At 31.3% G+C, this 18133-nt stretch overlaps 1 protein-coding gene and 1 long non-coding RNA gene across 2 annotated transcripts; both read right to left on the reverse strand.

Moving 5' to 3' along the window:
- Positions 1 to 1811: 1811 nt before the first annotated feature.
- Positions 1812 to 4058, reverse strand: HBI1 (basic helix-loop-helix (bHLH) DNA-binding superfamily protein). The gene is made up of 7 exons (XM_028197388.2): positions 3879 to 4058; positions 3649 to 3804; positions 3092 to 3226; positions 2930 to 3001; positions 2655 to 2825; positions 2495 to 2561; positions 1812 to 2016 (listed from the first exon to the last, which is right to left on the reverse strand). Exons 1-7 carry the CDS (start codon positions 3966 to 3968, stop codon positions 2000 to 2002), a joined length of 708 nt encoding a protein of 235 aa, XP_028053189.2. The 5' UTR covers positions 3969 to 4058; the 3' UTR covers positions 1812 to 1999.
- A 5684-nt stretch (positions 4059 to 9742) lies between these two features.
- On the reverse strand, positions 9743 to 14641 carry LOC145789782 (uncharacterized). The gene is made up of 6 exons (XR_014328113.1): positions 13744 to 14641; positions 13569 to 13619; positions 12403 to 12508; positions 12077 to 12267; positions 11419 to 11457; positions 9743 to 10139 (listed from the first exon to the last, which is right to left on the reverse strand). It is a non-coding gene; the product is annotated as an uncharacterized LOC145789782 (long non-coding RNA).
- Between the last annotated feature and the right edge of the window lie 3492 nt (positions 14642 to 18133).

Below are 18133 nucleotides of genomic sequence, written 5' to 3' on the forward strand. Positions count from 1 at the left end.
CAGGCTCAATCGATCACCGGAAGAGGGTCCATGGGAACATGATTAAAAAATGATGTTACAAGGGAGTGTAACCTTATATGATTGACATATAAATTGTGAGAATTTTTTAAAGGTTTCCAATATTTTTTTATATTTTATTTATTTTTTAATGATAAGTGACAGAATGACTACATTGAAAGGATATAGTTGTTACAATTAAAAGATCAAAGTAAAAACCAAATGAAAGTTGGAAAGTGAAAACTATAATTTACTTTAATAATATTTTCATTTGATATTTTTTATGAGAAAAATAAATAAATCACATTTGCACAATCTCAACAAAATTACCAAAGTACACTAGCATTTTAATTTTAAATTATGTCCAAAATTTAACTTTGGCATTAATTGCGAGATGATCTTACTAGCTCATCAATTTTTTCAAGATGTAACATATGTGTACTTATTTGATTGAAATTGAAAGGGGGAGGGGGTAATCAATACTTTGCAAATATATAATGCTTAAAAGTGGTTTGGTTGTTTACTAAAACCATTCTCTCATAGTTGTTGAAGCATTGAATTAGAACATTTTTTTTTTCTTCTTACAAACTTTTTCCTTTATTTATTTAGCAATTTAATTGATGTTCCATCTTTTTTATACAATGGCTCCCCTTATGGCCTGTTTGTTTTGAGTGACAGAGGCGGGTACAATATGTTCTTTTAATGTTTAAATTGACATAACACTTTTATCTCTTTATCATCTTAACGAACCAAATTACTCATGAACAGCTCAACCTTAATTCATTTAAAACTTGTTTGAGTCTGACGCTTTTGTTAAATAAACAAACTCAAAGCAAATATTTAGACTCGTTTAGTATTTGAAGCAAACTCAGGTAGATCCAAGCTTGGGCCAAATAAACTTGTGAACACAATAATATATGAATTATTATTTAATTTCAATAACATTAACTAACATATTTTCATTAATTTATTTCATTTCTCTATTTATGTTTGGTGTTTGTGAAAATTTAAATATTTGATTCATGAAGTTTATTAATAATATAAGCATTCTTTCATTTTTATGCTAATACTACTTTTTAATGTGCATACTAATTATTATTTTTTTTTTTTTCATTTTCTTTTGAGGCTCGAGTGAGGCTTATTTATATAATCAAGTTGACTTAAGTTGATCTCAAGCTTGTTAAATATTTGACAAGCTAAACTCAAGCTCTATTTGAGCTTAGCTCAATCTGTTTGCAACCTTAGTACTCTAAAATTATTAAAGAATTACACGTGTTTATATCCTCTTCGCTTTATCAAATAAACAATTAAATAGTTAATAATTCTCAGCAACTATTATCTCATTGCCCAATTGAAATTTGAATACTTTCTATACAACAAGGTGAGCTCACTGCCTACTCTTAACGGGAAACTATTTGGGCCATTTATATGCTATGTCTTTATCACATCAACTCTTATAGGGAACTACAATTTGGTCCACTTAATTGCTATGTCTTTATCACCTTCTCTTTCATTTAACCTCCCACAACCTTCCTTGTCCCTTCTCTACCTAAAATTTCCAACCACAAACCCAAAATACTTTAGTCCCTTCTCCATCACCATTATAGAAGGACACACAAGTGAACACAATATTCACAAATATTTTCACATTTATAGTTGCGAATATTTTGTCTCACATTTGTACATTCTGTGTCAAGTACTTTATGTGCACATAGACTTTTTTTCAAACTTTAATGGCACTTCGGATGAGGTCCCCTTCTTCCCTTGCATGCGATCGCAAATTTCACACACAATCTATGGTAATCACACAGTGGTTTACAGGAAACTAAACTATTTTTACATACATTCATATTGTTACAAATGTTGCCACAGTAAATGCAGATAGACATATATATGTGAAGAATTGGGGGTAGGAGTGAAGAACAGAAAGGAGAACAGTGGAAATAAGTAATGTTGAAATTCTTAAAAAATATTTGCTGATTGATGTACTGGAAGTCTGTAGCTATCCAAGATTGGTGCCTGCAAAACCAGATGTATTCTCTAAGACAAAGTTCCGCAAAAGTAATTGAAGAAAATAGATGTGCATGAGCTAAATTTCTAAAAACAAGGATTACAATACTATTTCCTATTAGAAGAATCATCATTTTTTTTTTCTTTTTCCTTTTTCATTTTGGCTAGAATTTTGATTGGATGAGAAAATACATAACACAGGACAAGAATTTTTTCATAAAGTTAGCTATGAGGGGTTTATAAATTCCTATTTAGTTCAATAGACAAAATAGTGAAATATCAGTGATGCCTCACCCGTAAACAATGGAGATGAAAAAAAAAAAGTCGGGTCTTTTTTATGTTTGAATCATGGATTTGAATAGTGATTTGAAAAGAGAAAGTGAAAAGGTAAGGCAAATGTGAATGAAATATAAGTTCATTTTTTTCTCCATTTCCCTTTCACTTTCTAAATTTTTATTCAAATCTATGATCCAAACACAGTGTTAACGAAACTCTGCATTGCGAAGGGTGTGTAAATCAGTTCCCCAAGTTGAGATGGGTTGAGTTTGATCTTGCTGCAATGAGAAGTAATGCATAAGACACTATGACAAATATAAATCAAAGACAGTGCTGAAAAGGAAGAAGCCACTAGGAGAGAGAGAGATTACAGGGAAGCAGGACAATGAGTCAAGAAAAACATTTGGGGCAGGCATAGAAGAGCTTGTGGTTGTCTGTGCCGCTTGTGGTACTTGTTGCGCTTGAATGAACTGGAGGTAGGCCAAATTGGCCATTCCAGAAGGTGCAGCGGCTGCTGGAAAACTGGTGACGTAAGCAGGAAACTTCATTGCATAATTTTTTAAAGCACAAGTCAGTAATTAAAGAAATATAATTTCGATGTTCACCAATTAACCCTTAATAAGTAGTTGATCTGTTGCAGCCTTACCTCTTTCATGAAGAAGCTATCAATGTCGAAGTCAATTCTTGGATTCAAGGAAGCCAGTTTCATTGATAGGAACTGTTATATGAATCAACAAAATTAAATTATCAAAGATCAAGTAATGAATTAATGAAATTGGGAATACAAGTAGACAAGAAAAAGACACACCTCAACTTGTCTTTGAAGAGATTGCACATAGTTAATGATTTCTTCAAGCATTCCAGCCTTTCCTGTAACTTTGCTGCACCCTGGAACTAAATCTTGCAGACATTTCATCTTCTTGTTGATCTTCTCCCTCCTTGCCTATTAATAACGCATACATCCCTTAAAATATGATTCTCTTTCCAAAGGATATTCACATCAATTTTCAACAACAATATTGTTTTGCAAACTCAATTCACTTCAATTTTTAACAAGACTATTATTTTGCAAACTCAATTCACAACAATTTTATATTGTAAACTCAATTCACTTCAATTTTCAACCACAATCTTATTTTGCAAACTCGGTTCACCTCAATTTCAATAACAATATTATTTTACAAACTCAATTCACTTCAATTTTCAACGACAAATGTTATTTTGCAAACTCAGTTCACTTCAATTTTCAACAACAAATTTATTTTACAAACTCAATTCACTTCAATTTTCAACAACACTATTATTTTTTTGCAGATTCAATTCACTTAAATTTTCAACAACAATATTATTATTTTGCAAACTCACTCTTTCAGCTAAACTGTGGCTATCCATGGCCTGTCCGCGACGTGCCCGGTCATGAATGTAATCAATGTCAATCGAAGTTTCCCTCTTACGTTTTGCTGCCGCGACCTCAGATTCTCGTCCTATCTCTTTGTCTTTACATTCCTCTGCAACAAGAAGCTGCATTGAACAAAACAGTTATTTTATTTGAATTGAAACAAAATTTAGTTGCAATTCAATTTTCTTTTACGCACAACAGAAGAGACCTCGGCTTTCCTCTTGTTCAAGTTAAGTCTCCCATTTTTTTGGTCCGCCAGCGAATTCAACGAGAAAGAGTGATCCATGTCAAGAAGAGAGAGAGAGAGAGAGAGAGAGAGAGAGAGAGAGAGAGAGAGAGAGAAGTTGGGATACAGAGAGAGAGAGAAAGGAGAGGCCGAAGAAGCCCCGTGGATCGACCATGAGAGGGGTAAAAATAATAAAAATAATATACAAATCTAATTTTAGATACATATGTACTTTACAATTAAAAAATAATAATAATATAATCAAATATCACATATAAAAAATAGTAATGTTTTGAAAAGTTGGTAAAAAGTTAATTTTTTGATTTTTTAAACTTTTTTAATAACTTTTTTGGTAAAAAATTAGGTTATTTTGGATAAAAAAAAGTTGACTTTTTTTTTGTTAAAAAAGCTAAAAAATCAAAAAGTTGATTTTTTTGACATGTTGCCAAAACACCATAAGATTTCATGAGTTATAATTAAAATATTATTATAATAAAAAAAAATCATAATTAAAGAAAAAAATTACATAACTAAAACTAATAATGGATATGATATATTATTTCCAAGGGAGTGCATAGTAGAATTTCTCTAAAACAAATTAAGCGGGACAACACTTCTTCTAAATTATTTAAGCTTGGTTTGACAGCACAAACATCTTATTGATTATTGGACCACGCATACTTAATAATTTAAAATAAGCTTTGTTCCACTTAATTTGTTAGGCAAATTATACAAATAGTCCTTATAGTGTGGGGTTTGTATTATTTTGGTCTCTGATTTTTCAATTGTGACATATTTAATCCTGAATTTTGAATTTTGTTTCAAATAAGGATAACTAAATATATAATTTGATTTTTTAAGGATAAAATTGTTAATTTGATAAAATATAAATTAATTTGACAAAAATAAATGTCAAATAAATATTTTTGAATTTTTAAAAATTATTTCTTCCTACTAGAAATAAAATTATGTAAAATTGATAAATATTTTAGACATTTATTTATTTTTTTTACCAAATTAATTTTTATTATGTGTTTGAATGATGATCATGTAAAATTAATTTTAAAAAATTAATCATGTAATTTTTATTAATTTTACATAATTTTATCATTGGTGGATAAAAATAATTTTAAAAAAATTAAAAATATTTTTTTGACATTTATTTTTGTCAAATTAGTTTGTATTTTATCAATTGACGATTTTACCCTTGAAAAATCTAATAATATTTTTAATTGTTTTAATTTGGAACAAGATTCAAAATTCAAGATCAAATGTGTCACAATTAAAAAGTCAAGAATCAAAGTAACACAAGTCCCAAACTATGGGGACTATTAATCTAATTAACCCTAATTTGTTTTATGGACCACATATACTTAATAATTTTTCATTTAAGCATTGAGTTGGGTACTGAAAACAACTTTGTTTTATGGACCACGTATACTGTATCTTTTTCATTTAAGCATTGAGCTGGGTAAAACAAACTAATTAAGATACTTGTTATATTAATAAATTAAGTTTAAATATATTTTGAAAAATATTAACATTTTGTTTGTTTGAACACTTTTAAATTTTTTTTTTTTGTTTCTAGTATTTGATACACTATGGGTGTTTGGGAAGTGACCATTTTAGAGACTTTTTAACTTTTTGACTATTTTAGTAGGCTATTTTAGTTTTTGTGTTTGGTGTTTGGGAAGATAGGATGTATTTTTATTTGAGTTGATGAATTGAAAAATGTGTTAAAATGATGTTTGAAGTTAAAATGATAAATTTGTCCTTAACTTCACATTTTCCAAAATTAATTTGAAGGGATAAAATTGTAATTTAGTTACCTGTCATTGTGACAGTGGTAAGACTGTCACAGTGACAGCCACTGCCGGCATTTTTTTTTTTTTTCAAAAAAAAAAAACTTTTGGTTTAGAAACTTTTAGGCTAAAATTGTTTTTGAGGCTATTTTAGCCCCAAATTTAGGTCCCAATTAAACACCTCCATTAAAAACCAAAACTGAACAAAATTATTATTATTTTGATTTATTTTTTGTGCATAAAATAGTTGCTAGTCTGTTAATAATTAAATTACAACACAAGCCAACATCTCTTCATAAACTTAAATATAAAATCTCACCGACATTGATACCTAAGTGTCATTTCCATGACCACTGGGCAATTGCTATGGGGTTCAACGTAAAACCAACTTATTTAAGAGAAAAATATTTTTAATTTTTGAATGATAAAAATATTGTTTGGACTAAAATTTTACTAATGTTGCCACACTATTATCTCTACTACCTCCTTTTCCCTCTACCGTTGTTGACACCACGACCTCCACCTCTACCTTACCACTACCGTCACCACCACTAATATAACCATTAATACATTAATTTCAAAGATGAAATCAAATATGAAAAAAAAAAAGAAAAAAAAAAATTCTCCAAAACATATTTATCTTCAAAATAAAAGGAACATAATTCTATGAGATAGACAAACTCACTCGAGTTTAGGTTGTGATTGGATTAATTCGATTGAAGATTGTATAAATATTAAAATAAATAAGCAAGCCTTAAATATAATTTTAAATTAGTTAAACTTTCAAACCATATTTAAATAACTCACTATTCACTTTAAATCGGGTTTTCCCTATGAGTAGGCAAAGAAGTACTTCAATGTTGCGGATTTAATTCTTATAAATAGAAATTTGATACCTTTGTAGTCTTTATCTTTGGGTTTTTTACCAGTTAATCCCAATAATTGAATCTATTACCTATTAAGTCCTAAGTTTCTATCGCATGCACTAGCAAGTCTTGTTATATTTTTTTTTATCTCGACTTTACCCTTATTGTTATACTTTCGTGCGTTTAGTTTTTTTTCTCCTAGTTTCCCATTTTATTTTTGAACTTCAAATTGCGAACCATTGACAATATTTTTTTTGGCCATTTTTCATCTCCAACATATCACCACCGCAACCACCTCTTCAGATTCGGTGGTGATGAGAGAAAAAAAGAAAAAAAAAATGAAGAGAATGAAGGAGAGAGATGAGTAGCCATTACTAGAGAATAATTCTCATCATTTTATGCTATCACAAATCAAGCCAAAGAATCAAAAGTCCAATTCAGTGATAAATTTATCATGCAACAAATATCAGCCAAAGTTGCAGTGATAAATTTATCACTGTTGAATTTGTTAAAAAATTTACAAATAACAAACTTGATTTGAGAGAGAGAGAGAGAGAGGTATCACAATAAATTTATCATTGAATTAAGTAACAAATTAAGTAACAAATTTATCATTCATAAATTAAGTAACAAATTTATCACTGAATTAAGTAACAAATTTATTAAATCAATTACTCTTCTGTAGAAGATCAACAACACCTTTCAATGTGCTGATTGGATACTTTGCATCCCAAACCGGTGATGGAGGAAGATGGTGGCAACGACGATGTCGAAGATGGTAGATCGATGATGGAGGATTGCGGTGTTGAAGCTATCAAATGAATGATGGGGGAGGAGCAGTGGTGATGGCAACGAGGGAGAAGGACAATGGTGGTTGAGGCCAGTATGGTTGAGCCGAACAACATATATGGTGATGGAGAAGGAGGAGATGGTGTGCCAGTGAAAAATATGAGAGTGAGAGAAAGAGAAGAGAGAGAAATAGAGATAGGGATGTGTTTGGGTTTAAGATAAAATCACTCAATTAAATGTAAGGGATAAAAATGGAAGATGGGCTAAATCATTTTGAGTCAGGACTTCTTGGAAATTAAGTCTGGTCCTAAGGATCGGCCCGTAACTCCCCCATTATTTTTTCCTACTATGGGGGCTGGCTTGGGCTTGGGCTAGTTGATAGCTGACTCTAAACTTCGTTTGGCATGAGTAGGGGCACAAACGATTTGAGTCGAGATCAGTTGAACTTTTGTATGTTTAATTTGCTTATTTATTATGATTTTAACGAGTTCGAACTCGAGCTCGAACTCAATAAAAATTTAAGGAACTGAGCTGGAGCCGAGTTGGCTCAGGCTTGACTCAAACTTGAGTCTGTTCAAGAGTTTTAACGAGTCAAGGAAATTATAAATTCATACTTGCGTATGAGACTAAAATTCCAATTAAAACTTTAATTATACAATTACATATATAATATATGCAAACATATTAAAAGGAAAATCAATATCTTATCAAAATAATAATATCTACCACTAATATTATATAAATGTATTATCTATAGTTAGCTATTATTTACGTATAAATAAATTTAGTTATTATTTACATTATTTAAATTTATAAATAACATATTTATCTTATTTTTTATACATATTTTTACATTATTTAATATATAATTATATATTTATTCTATTATTTAAATAAATGTTAAACGAACAACTAATGAGGCGAGTTTTAATATGTTTAGGCTTATTTATTAAGATTTTAATAAACTCGAACTCGATTTCGAATTCAAGTGCAATAAAAATTTAACGAACCGAGTTCAAACAAATCCTTGCCAAGTCGAACTCAAGTTTGTACATGAACAGTTCTGTTCATTTACTATCCTAGACATGAGTTATTTTGATTAAATTAGTCAATAATGACAAAACATGCTAATTTAGTCAATAAGACAAAATTTCACATCTAAATCATAATAATTTCACTTTTTTATCATAATCGTGAAATCAATTAAAACAAAATGGTCAAAATTTATCCCAAACATAATTTTTTTTAATCAGATTAAACTGTCAAAAAATTAAAAAGTCATGCTAAATCAGCTCATCTCACATAAGGGCTAACTATTGCTAGACTAGTGTTCTTACATATAATATGTCATATTTGTAATTAAACTCCTATCTATCAACCAAAAAATGAAAAAAAACGAAAGGGTAAAAATAAAACCGTGATGAGCACTAGAGGAAGGCCTTCAGCAATTGACCTTGTGTTGAGTTGAGGTCCACACGCTCCAACCAACTCCAGTCGTTTTAATTGGATGTAGTTTATATAGCCTATAATGCATACGTACAAGTTTAACTCTTATCTTAGCAGCTGACTCTAAAAAACAAAACACTACCTTTGGCAGCTTCGATATGATTTTAATGAGAGACGGATTTTTTTTTTTTTGAACTTGAAAAAGGACGCTGTGAGGCATCATAGCATCCATGGATCACTACAAGAAATGTCACTTTTAGCTACCAAAATATTGGTCGCCAAAAGTCCAATATTTAGTCGCTGAAACGATATAGCGACTAAAATATTTGGTCGCCAAGGTCGTCGCCTTTGCCCTGTCGGCGATAGTATTGGCTACTAAATTTCGTTTGGTCGCCGAAAGTGACCACATTTGGCTACTAAAATTAGTTTAGTCGGCAAATGTTATGTTTCCGCCACTAAACCTTTAGTCGCCGAATGAGGCTTTTTGGCTACTAAGTTGTTGTGGTCGGGAAAGGTGTCACCTTTAGCTACTAAATAATTAGTCGCCGAAAGTACACTTTTAGCTACGAAACATTATTTAGTCGGCAAAAGGTGTATTCCGTGACTAAAAATTTAGTGGCCAATTGTTTCTTTCTCTCATTCTCAATTGTTTTAGCTACTAATTATTTGGTCGCCAAAACTTTTTGGGTTATGTTTTGCTACTAAATTATTAGTCACCAATACATTTGATTACATATTTGGCTACCAAAATATTTGGTAGCCAAAAGCTTTAACGTATTTTTTTTTTTTTTTTTTAAATTTCTAAACAACCTGTATCCATTATGAATACAACCTGTACCCTGTATAAACAATATAATCCATCAACACTAAATATGTTACCAAGCATTCAACAATGTGCACACATTTTAGCTCCAACCATCCAAAACATTAATATTGAACGTCCAATTCTATATATAATACAAATTCCATACGAACGAAGTCTAATCCAACGTCAATAATTTCATTTCATACATAATACAGGACTAACCAAATTAATTAACAAAAAGGACATATGTACCACAACCTAAATTAGCATATATGCTAATTTGTACCATGCCAAATTAGCTACCATTTACCACACCAATGGTATTTCTTCATTTGCAGCCTGTTCCCATTATCCCAAGTTTCAAGAGCCGCAATATGATCACTGTGCTTCTCAAGCAAATCAGCAAACCGCAACATTATTCGTGATCTTTCCTGAAAAAGTTTAACAGGCGGTGTGATTGGTTCCTCGAATGCAACAGCGGTACTAAACCTAGTGATGCCTCTGCTCCAGTTAGAGTACCGACCTGAAATTACAATTTTTTGATCAGTGAGCCATCAATCAATCACATGCCTCATAATACTTACAAATACAGACTATCATCCGTGTTTAACATATGCATTTTTAAAAGAATGCCACAGTTCAATTTTCTCATACACACGTAATGTAACCTATTATCTATTTGCTAATAAGTCCTTCGAGTCTGAGCAAAAGATCATAAAGTAACCAATGAATACATATTCTCAGGCAAATTCTAATACTTTACCCGCATACAGAAAGCTAACTCAACTTTCAGTATGAAAACAAGCATTACAGATACATAAAGAAATGCTACACCAACAAAACATTTGGTTTTCTCTTCTAAACAGAGTTAAGATCATGAATACAGCACAATCAACATTACTCAAAACACCAACCAGCCTTTGAATTTTAATATTTGCCAAATATGAATGTATTCGGACCATTCAAAGGGCAGGTCATAGCAAGGATGAATTATCACTTAGAATTTTGGATTAATTCCAATTCCATTTTGGATTAATTCCAATTCGGAATAACAGTACTTTCCAACAACATAATATACCTTATGGTGATACATATTATCACCTAAGAATAGCATATAGCATTACACAACTAAAAATTTCACTGGAAGTACCATAATACAATAATTCCATGAATATATAACAAATCCACTAAATGTCATATGGTATACCCAAAAAATAACATTTGGGACCGACATTATTAATCGGCCCCCTCATCCCCCTAATTCCATCCCAACAAACAAACATGGACAAGGAGTTAAGAATTGTTGTTATTCTTTCAATAATTCTAACAATCTAAACCTAGATTAGTGACTGAGGTGCGAAAAGAATCAAAGAAAATAGAATCTAAAGTAATTTCTTTGGGAATTGCAGAAGTCTCAAATGAATATTTTCAGCTGACATGTTATAGGTCTACGATCCAATAGGAAAGCAGGACTATTAATAAATAAGCATCCCAAATTATTACGCTTAAACAAATAACCCCCTGCACCTTACTCAAAAGAAACTTGGCATTTGAGTTCAGCACACATGATTCAGGATTATCTAGACTCGCATACAAAACAAAAATTAAACCTCCTTGCACCCAATCAGGAAACTCTCTTACACAGAATATTTGCCTGCATGACTAATTAATAAGAGGGAGACACTAAAGTCTCAAAAATGTAAACCAATGATTAATGTTCCTCCAAAAAATACAATACACATAATTACTTTATGTACCATAAAAAAAATATAAATAAATAAATAAATAAAAACTGAAATTACCTTATCAACTGCATCATCTTCCCAACTTTCGGAAGCATCCTGCAAATGACAGAGAACCATAACATATTCCTTCATAGTGTTGACTATTGTCAATGCAAGCTCTTTGTGCTAATATATAATTAGAAATTTTCCAAGCAACAAAAACAGCATGTCTTGGCATTTCCGCACAAATACAATGAAAATCCAGAAGAATATGAAACAGTCAAGGAATAAAATAGCAACTCTGAACTTGTTAAAATTTTGGTGCTCTTATCATCTCATAACATAACAGACAAAGAAAAGGGGTCCTAACAAAGTTATTCAAAAGGAGTTTCATAAGCTCCTAGTTCTCCTGCTCATAAATAATAAATAAGTTTAGCCCACAAAACTACCCCACTCCTGATTTGAGTTGGAGTGTTCCCAACCTTGTGGTTGGATATGTAGAAATTTAAGTAATGAACTAATTAAGATAAGGGCTTGAACCTTTCTTTCTTCATCTTCAATTAAATTACAACTCAATAAAATAGATAATATTCAGAAACTCTTATACACACTAAAATTCAACTTTAGTCATATTATTTTTTGGACAGCCAACTGAAAAGACTTGTGAAGCTGGTTTATATGACCTTGTACAAGCTGACAATGAGTGAGGAGAATTTTGCCAAAGGATTCTGGGTACCTCTTCTTGTTGTTCCACATATTGCCGGATCCAATCTGCTTGTGATCGCTGGAAAGAATTTAGAGTATCATCATCTGAACGTCCCTTAATTCTAACAGAAATTTTAGGTGTTTCCTCCTCATTCTTATCAGACGAATCCACCACAGGACTCCAATCTTCCCGTGCAGTTGATATGATGCTAACAGCACCTCCTAGCATGATTGGATTAAGCAGGATGTCACAACTTATGTTAAAGCACAATTCTCCATGTCCCCACAATAGATTGCCATGAACATGTAGCTATCAGTATAATAAATTTCCCATTGAAAAGAATTGCTTAAGAATACCTTCATTTGAATAGAGAGAAGTGCCAGTAGAAAACTTCAATGGAAGCTCATTCCCGGGCAAATTCAAGCATAGCCAATCAAGGGCACCCTCAAAGGTAGTGCCCTCCTGTGCAACACGAATAGAACAAACCCATCAATTTTAAAAGTATCTTTACTAATCCTTTTCCAATAAAATTTAAAAATCACCAAAAAATGGAATAAGGCAACAAATATTGAATAGAACAACCATATAAAAATAAGAAGGTTCACAGCAATGTAATTTATTCAATGAAGATTAGAAAAACAAGAATACAATTAAACAGATGAACTTTATACATAATTGATTATATAATTGAATACCCCTGCAACAAAGAAGAGAAAATTTAAGTTGAATACAGCTTAAATTTATACATAATTGATTAAATAAAATTCATTACTTTGGTGCCTATAAAATGTGTAATAAATAGATCCTACAAGATAGATCCTCGTTAAAACAACAAGGTTGTAATAAATAAATAAAAATGTGTCCTACAAGGCTTGAATATAGAAGAAACATCATGCAAGATGCAGCCAACCTCAAGTAGTTGTCACTGTTATTTGTTAAGTAGTAAGATCAAAATTGTTAAGTAGTAGGAATTTTAAGAACTATGTATTTGAACCCAAATGAAATAAATTTACTCAATCTGGACCAATAAATTTAGAAGAGAACATTTTTGTACCACTTAATTGTTTTCTTTGCACTATGTGGACTTCTAAAAGGATAGCTTGTCAGGCAAGGAGTGAGGACAATTTATCTACATCACAAGAACAAAAGAGTACTAACAGTGGACAATTTATCTACTCGATCTGGACATTAAAAGGAATCACTGAATCACTGCATTGTTAATCCAATCCATAGGCACAAGTTTGTGAGACTTTTGTCCCAAATGTTAATAGTTTTGAGCGATCTCATTGATCCAAATTTCCTGGTGATAGACAATGTCTCAAAGTTGATGCACATGAATACTACTAACAAACATGAAGATCATAACTTGGATGATGATGAGTAAAGATGCAATTTAAATGCACAATGTACGCTGGAATTAGATACAAGTTCACAAACATGCGTATAAAATTCTTCCTTGAGCTTCCTAGGGTTAAAAAGAGATTCACGCATATTATTAAGCAACAGTGGCAGCATTACTCACACAGGAGATTCAGGGGAGACTTTTGCCAGTTTTTTTTGTTCGTCTAACCACCTGTTGTTCATAACAACAAAATGAGAAATTTCATTTGTACATTTATCATCTACATTGACTAGTGGAGAGAGTTGGAACAAAGTGAAATGAATTAAATATCTTTTGTGTGTATATAGTCTCTTACTCAGACCAGTTGGTTGCATAAACAGGAACCAGAGCCTCATTTGTAAAACAGAACCTGGGGGCATATGCATTTGATGAAAAAAAAAAAAAAAATTTACCAAGTTAGAGAAGAAATTGAAACTATGAATCATATTCACTTTTTAAGAATCCATACAACTCAAAAGTCTGAAACCTTCAAGCACTTACATCAACCATTCACAAAAGGAAAAATAAAACAAAAAAGAAAAAGAGAGAATGAAAACTTTGATCAGAAGCTTCTTCTATTAAAAAATATATATATACGAATAAAAGTCAACAATAAGTGTGTATTTGTGGACATTGGAACTAGTTAATAAAAAAGCCAACATCAAAAACAAAGATAAATGACAAATGTAAATACTAATATTATTCATAACCAAATTCAACTCTCACAAAGTTTTCAATTCCCAAAATTTTGGGTGAGCTCCCACTACCGAAAATTCAGAAATATAACAAAAGGGAAATGAAAAAATTGAATGTATATTTAGTGGAGACAGAAATTGGGTGCAAGTATAATATGTGAGGGGTTCAATGATTTTCCACTATTGATTTTTTGCTTAGGCATTTCATCGAACAACTGATGGGCATAGAAAAACAATACAAACAACACAAAGGTTATCAATGTCAACAATGGTGAAGGTGAGAGAGACAGAGAGAGTGTGAGAGAGAGTGATGCATTACCTTCAAATTCAATGATTGGCCTTCAATTTCGGCTTGCAACGTTGGCTCGGAGCACAGAAGGAGAGTGGAGAGAAAGGCTACCGGCGTAGGGTTAGGGCACCGAAGAAGAGTTGTGAATTGACGGAGGGAGAGAGAGTAAAGGGAGGCAGGAAATGCGCGAGAGATTGAGACAAAGTTACAGATGAGAGCAGAGGAGAGAGAGACCTAGAAATAGTGAACAGAGTGAGACGGGGAAGAATAGGGGAAAATGATGTCGCTTTGTGATCTCATCTTCGTCTTCTTGAGTGATCTCACCTTCATCTTCATCGTTGTAGCTTGGATCGTACTCTTCTTCCAAGTCCATTCTAGACAAAAAATTTACAGTTGGGACCAAGGAGAGTGAAAATCGGAGATGGGTTTTGGAGGGTTAGCTTCGTTGGGGAGTCTCCAAGGGTCAGAGTGAGAGAGAGAATGAAATGTGTTGAAGATGTGGGCGCTTTTTTTCCCCCCAATTATTTTAATTTTTTGGCGACTAACATTATTATTCGTCGCTGAAAATAACTTTTGGCGACAAAAATTTTAGTCGCCAAAAGGTAAAAATTAATTTTTTATTTTACATTTGCCGACCAAAGATTTTAGTAGCCAAATGTACACCTACGGCGACTAACATTATTTTTCGTCGCTGAAAATCAACTTTTGGCGACAAAAATTTTAGTCGCCAAAAGGTAAAAATTAATTTTTTATTTTACATTTGCCGACCAAAGATTTTAGTAGCCAAATGTACACCTACGGCGACAAACATTATTTTTCGTTGCTGAAAATCAACTTTTAATATATTTCTTAGATTCGGCTCAATAAAATGAATTGAAAAAAAAAATTAAAATAAAATTACGAAAGGACAAAATTTTTTGAAAAAATAGGTGATTTTTTTAGATGTTGCCCAATGGTTCATGTGATACAAAAATAAAATTTAAAATATTAATAAAGCCAACTGGCTTTTACCACTTAATTCAATAAATCTGATTGTTTTATTCATATACCTACTACTAATGGGAATTCATTTTTATTTAATTAATAAGCATGTTTCATTTTCATTTTCATTTTCATTTTTATTTTTAAAAAATAAGCTTCTTTCAATTTTATTTTTCTCATTTAAAAAAAAAGAAAGTCAAATTTCAAGTGGAGACATAAAATGTCATTGTTGTTAATCTATGAGGGCAGAGTCGTGAGAGAGTGAGAAAGAGAGAGAGAAAATAAAGAAGTAATAAAGTTTCCCTCTGAAGTTTCCCTCAGATATGAAGCACAATTTTTAAATTTTGTAATTATAATCGCCGACTAATATTTAGTCGGTAAAAGTAAAATAACAACAGTATAAAAAATTAAAATAAAAGTAACAAATATATTAAAATTATATTTAAATAAAAATATAAGTAATAATCAATTTTTCGGACTCCTGCATGACTAACTAGGCACTAATCAATTTTTTAGAATTTTAGAACATGCAATATGTATATTTTCTCATAGATAAAGACAGATGAAGAAATCATGTGTCAAGTGGATTTAATTAATTTATTATTCAGTTGTAAGTAGCAGTGAAAATCATTTTCTCAAGCATATCTTAGCAGTCAAAATCATTAACGTACAACTAAAAAATATATACGCACAGCCCCAGCTTAGGCCTTTAGTTCAATGAGCGAGAGAGATAAAGAGAAGAGAGATGAGCGAAAGAGACAGAGAGAGAAAAGAGATGAGAGAAGAGATAGATGAGTGAGAGAGAGAGACAGATAAACAGACAGGTAGAAAGAGAAGAGTGATGAGTGAGAAAGAGAAAGAGAAGAGAGAAAGAAAGATGAAAAAATGAATGAAAAGATATAGACAAAGAGAGAGAGAGAGAGCGAAAAGAGATAGACGAGAGATGAGCGAGACACAGAGAGAGATGAGCGAGAGAGATAAAGAGAAGACAGACAGAGAGAGTGAGAGACAGACAAACAGACACATAGAGAGAAAGAAAGAAAGAAGAGTGATAAGTGAGAGAGAGATAAAGAGATAAAGAGAGAGACAGAGACAGAGAGACAGAGAGAGAAAGAGATAGGGAGAGACATATAGAAAAATAGAGAGAAACAAGAGATGAGAGAGATATATAGAAAAAGAGCGAAAAGAGATGAACGAGAGAGAGAATAGAAAAATAGAGAGATAGAGAGAACAGAGATGAATGAGAGAGACAGAGAGAGAAAAGAGATGAGCGAGATAGAGAGAAGAGAGATGAGCGAGAGAGACATAGAAAGAAGACAAATGAGAGAGATAGAGAGAAGAAAGATGAACGAAAGACACACAGACAGATAGACAAACAGATAGAGAAAGAAGAATGATGAGTAAAAGAGAGAAAGAGAAGAGTGGTGGTAGTTGAATGACATTTGCAGTAGTGGTAAATGTGGTAGATAAGATGGGTAGTGAGAGAGAGAGATGAGTGAGAGACGAATAGAGAAAAGAGATAGAGAGACAGAGAAAGAGACAGAGTAATGAGCGACAAAGTGTGCCGTCGCAAATAGTTCCGTCGCAAAAATTTATTAAAATGATAAATAATTGGGATATTTTGTCTTTTATTTGTGAATTTTGATTTATTCTTAATTTATTAGTGTTATTGAAATATGATGATGTAAAAAGTATAAATAGTTTAATTGTACTTTTTAAAAATAATAAATTTATTATTAAAAATTGAATTCATCAGACTGACCTGTAACTATGCCTTTAAATTTTTGCAATGTAAAACTATCGACAAACAGCCAATAACAAGTTGCCCATTTTAGCATACTTTTCGCGTGAGGGCCCAGTTATTAAAAGATGTGTTCAACCCATCAAATGAAAGCCGACAACTTCTTCCATCTAAAAATAATAGTCTATTTTCAGAATTTAATTTCTTTTTATAATACAATTATTACATTTTAAAAATATTAATTTTTCAAAATTACCTTTGATAGTATATTTTTGTAGAAATATCAATTGTCATAATTGTACTTTTTGTATTATTAATGGATTTAAAAAAAGGACAAAATAAGAAATTCATATTATTTTAATAATTAATTTTTTTTAAAATTAATATTTTGAGATAATAAAAAATAAAATAAGATATTAATAATTTTGGATGGTGGGTGTACAACCTAAACCTAAAAATAAAAATAAAAATAAAAATAAAAATAAAAATAACTATTTTGTTTAGTCAAATTTTCAAGTGGAGACTAATGGTATTGTTATTAATAAAATAAAATAACTATTTTGTTAATTTTTTTATTTTCATTCGGCTACCAAAAAATGTAGTAGCTAAAGGTAGGTCTTTGGCGACTAAAATGAATTTTGTCGCCGAAAGTTAACATTTGGCGACCAAAATTTTGGTCGGTAAAAGATTAAAAATTAATTTTTTTATTTTCATTCGGCTACCAAATAATTTAGTAGCTAAAGGTAGGTCTTTGGCGACTAAAAGGAATTTTGTCGCCGAAAGTTAACATTTGGCGACCAAAATTTTGGTCGGCAAAGATTAAAAATTAATTTTTTTATTTTCATTCGGCTACCAAATAATTTAGTAGCCGAAAGTAGGTATACAGCGACTAAAAGAAATTTTGTCGCCGAAACTTGGCATTTGGCGACCAAAAGTTTGGTCGGGAAAGATTAAAAATTAATTTTTTTATTTTCATTTGGCTACCAAACAATTTAGTAGC

The sequence above is a fragment of the Camellia sinensis genome, chromosome 4 (genome assembly GCF_055761805.1).
Source record: "Camellia sinensis isolate YWXY chromosome 4, ASM5576180v1, whole genome shotgun sequence".
NCBI classification, from domain to species: Eukaryota; Viridiplantae; Streptophyta; class Magnoliopsida; order Ericales; family Theaceae; genus Camellia; species Camellia sinensis.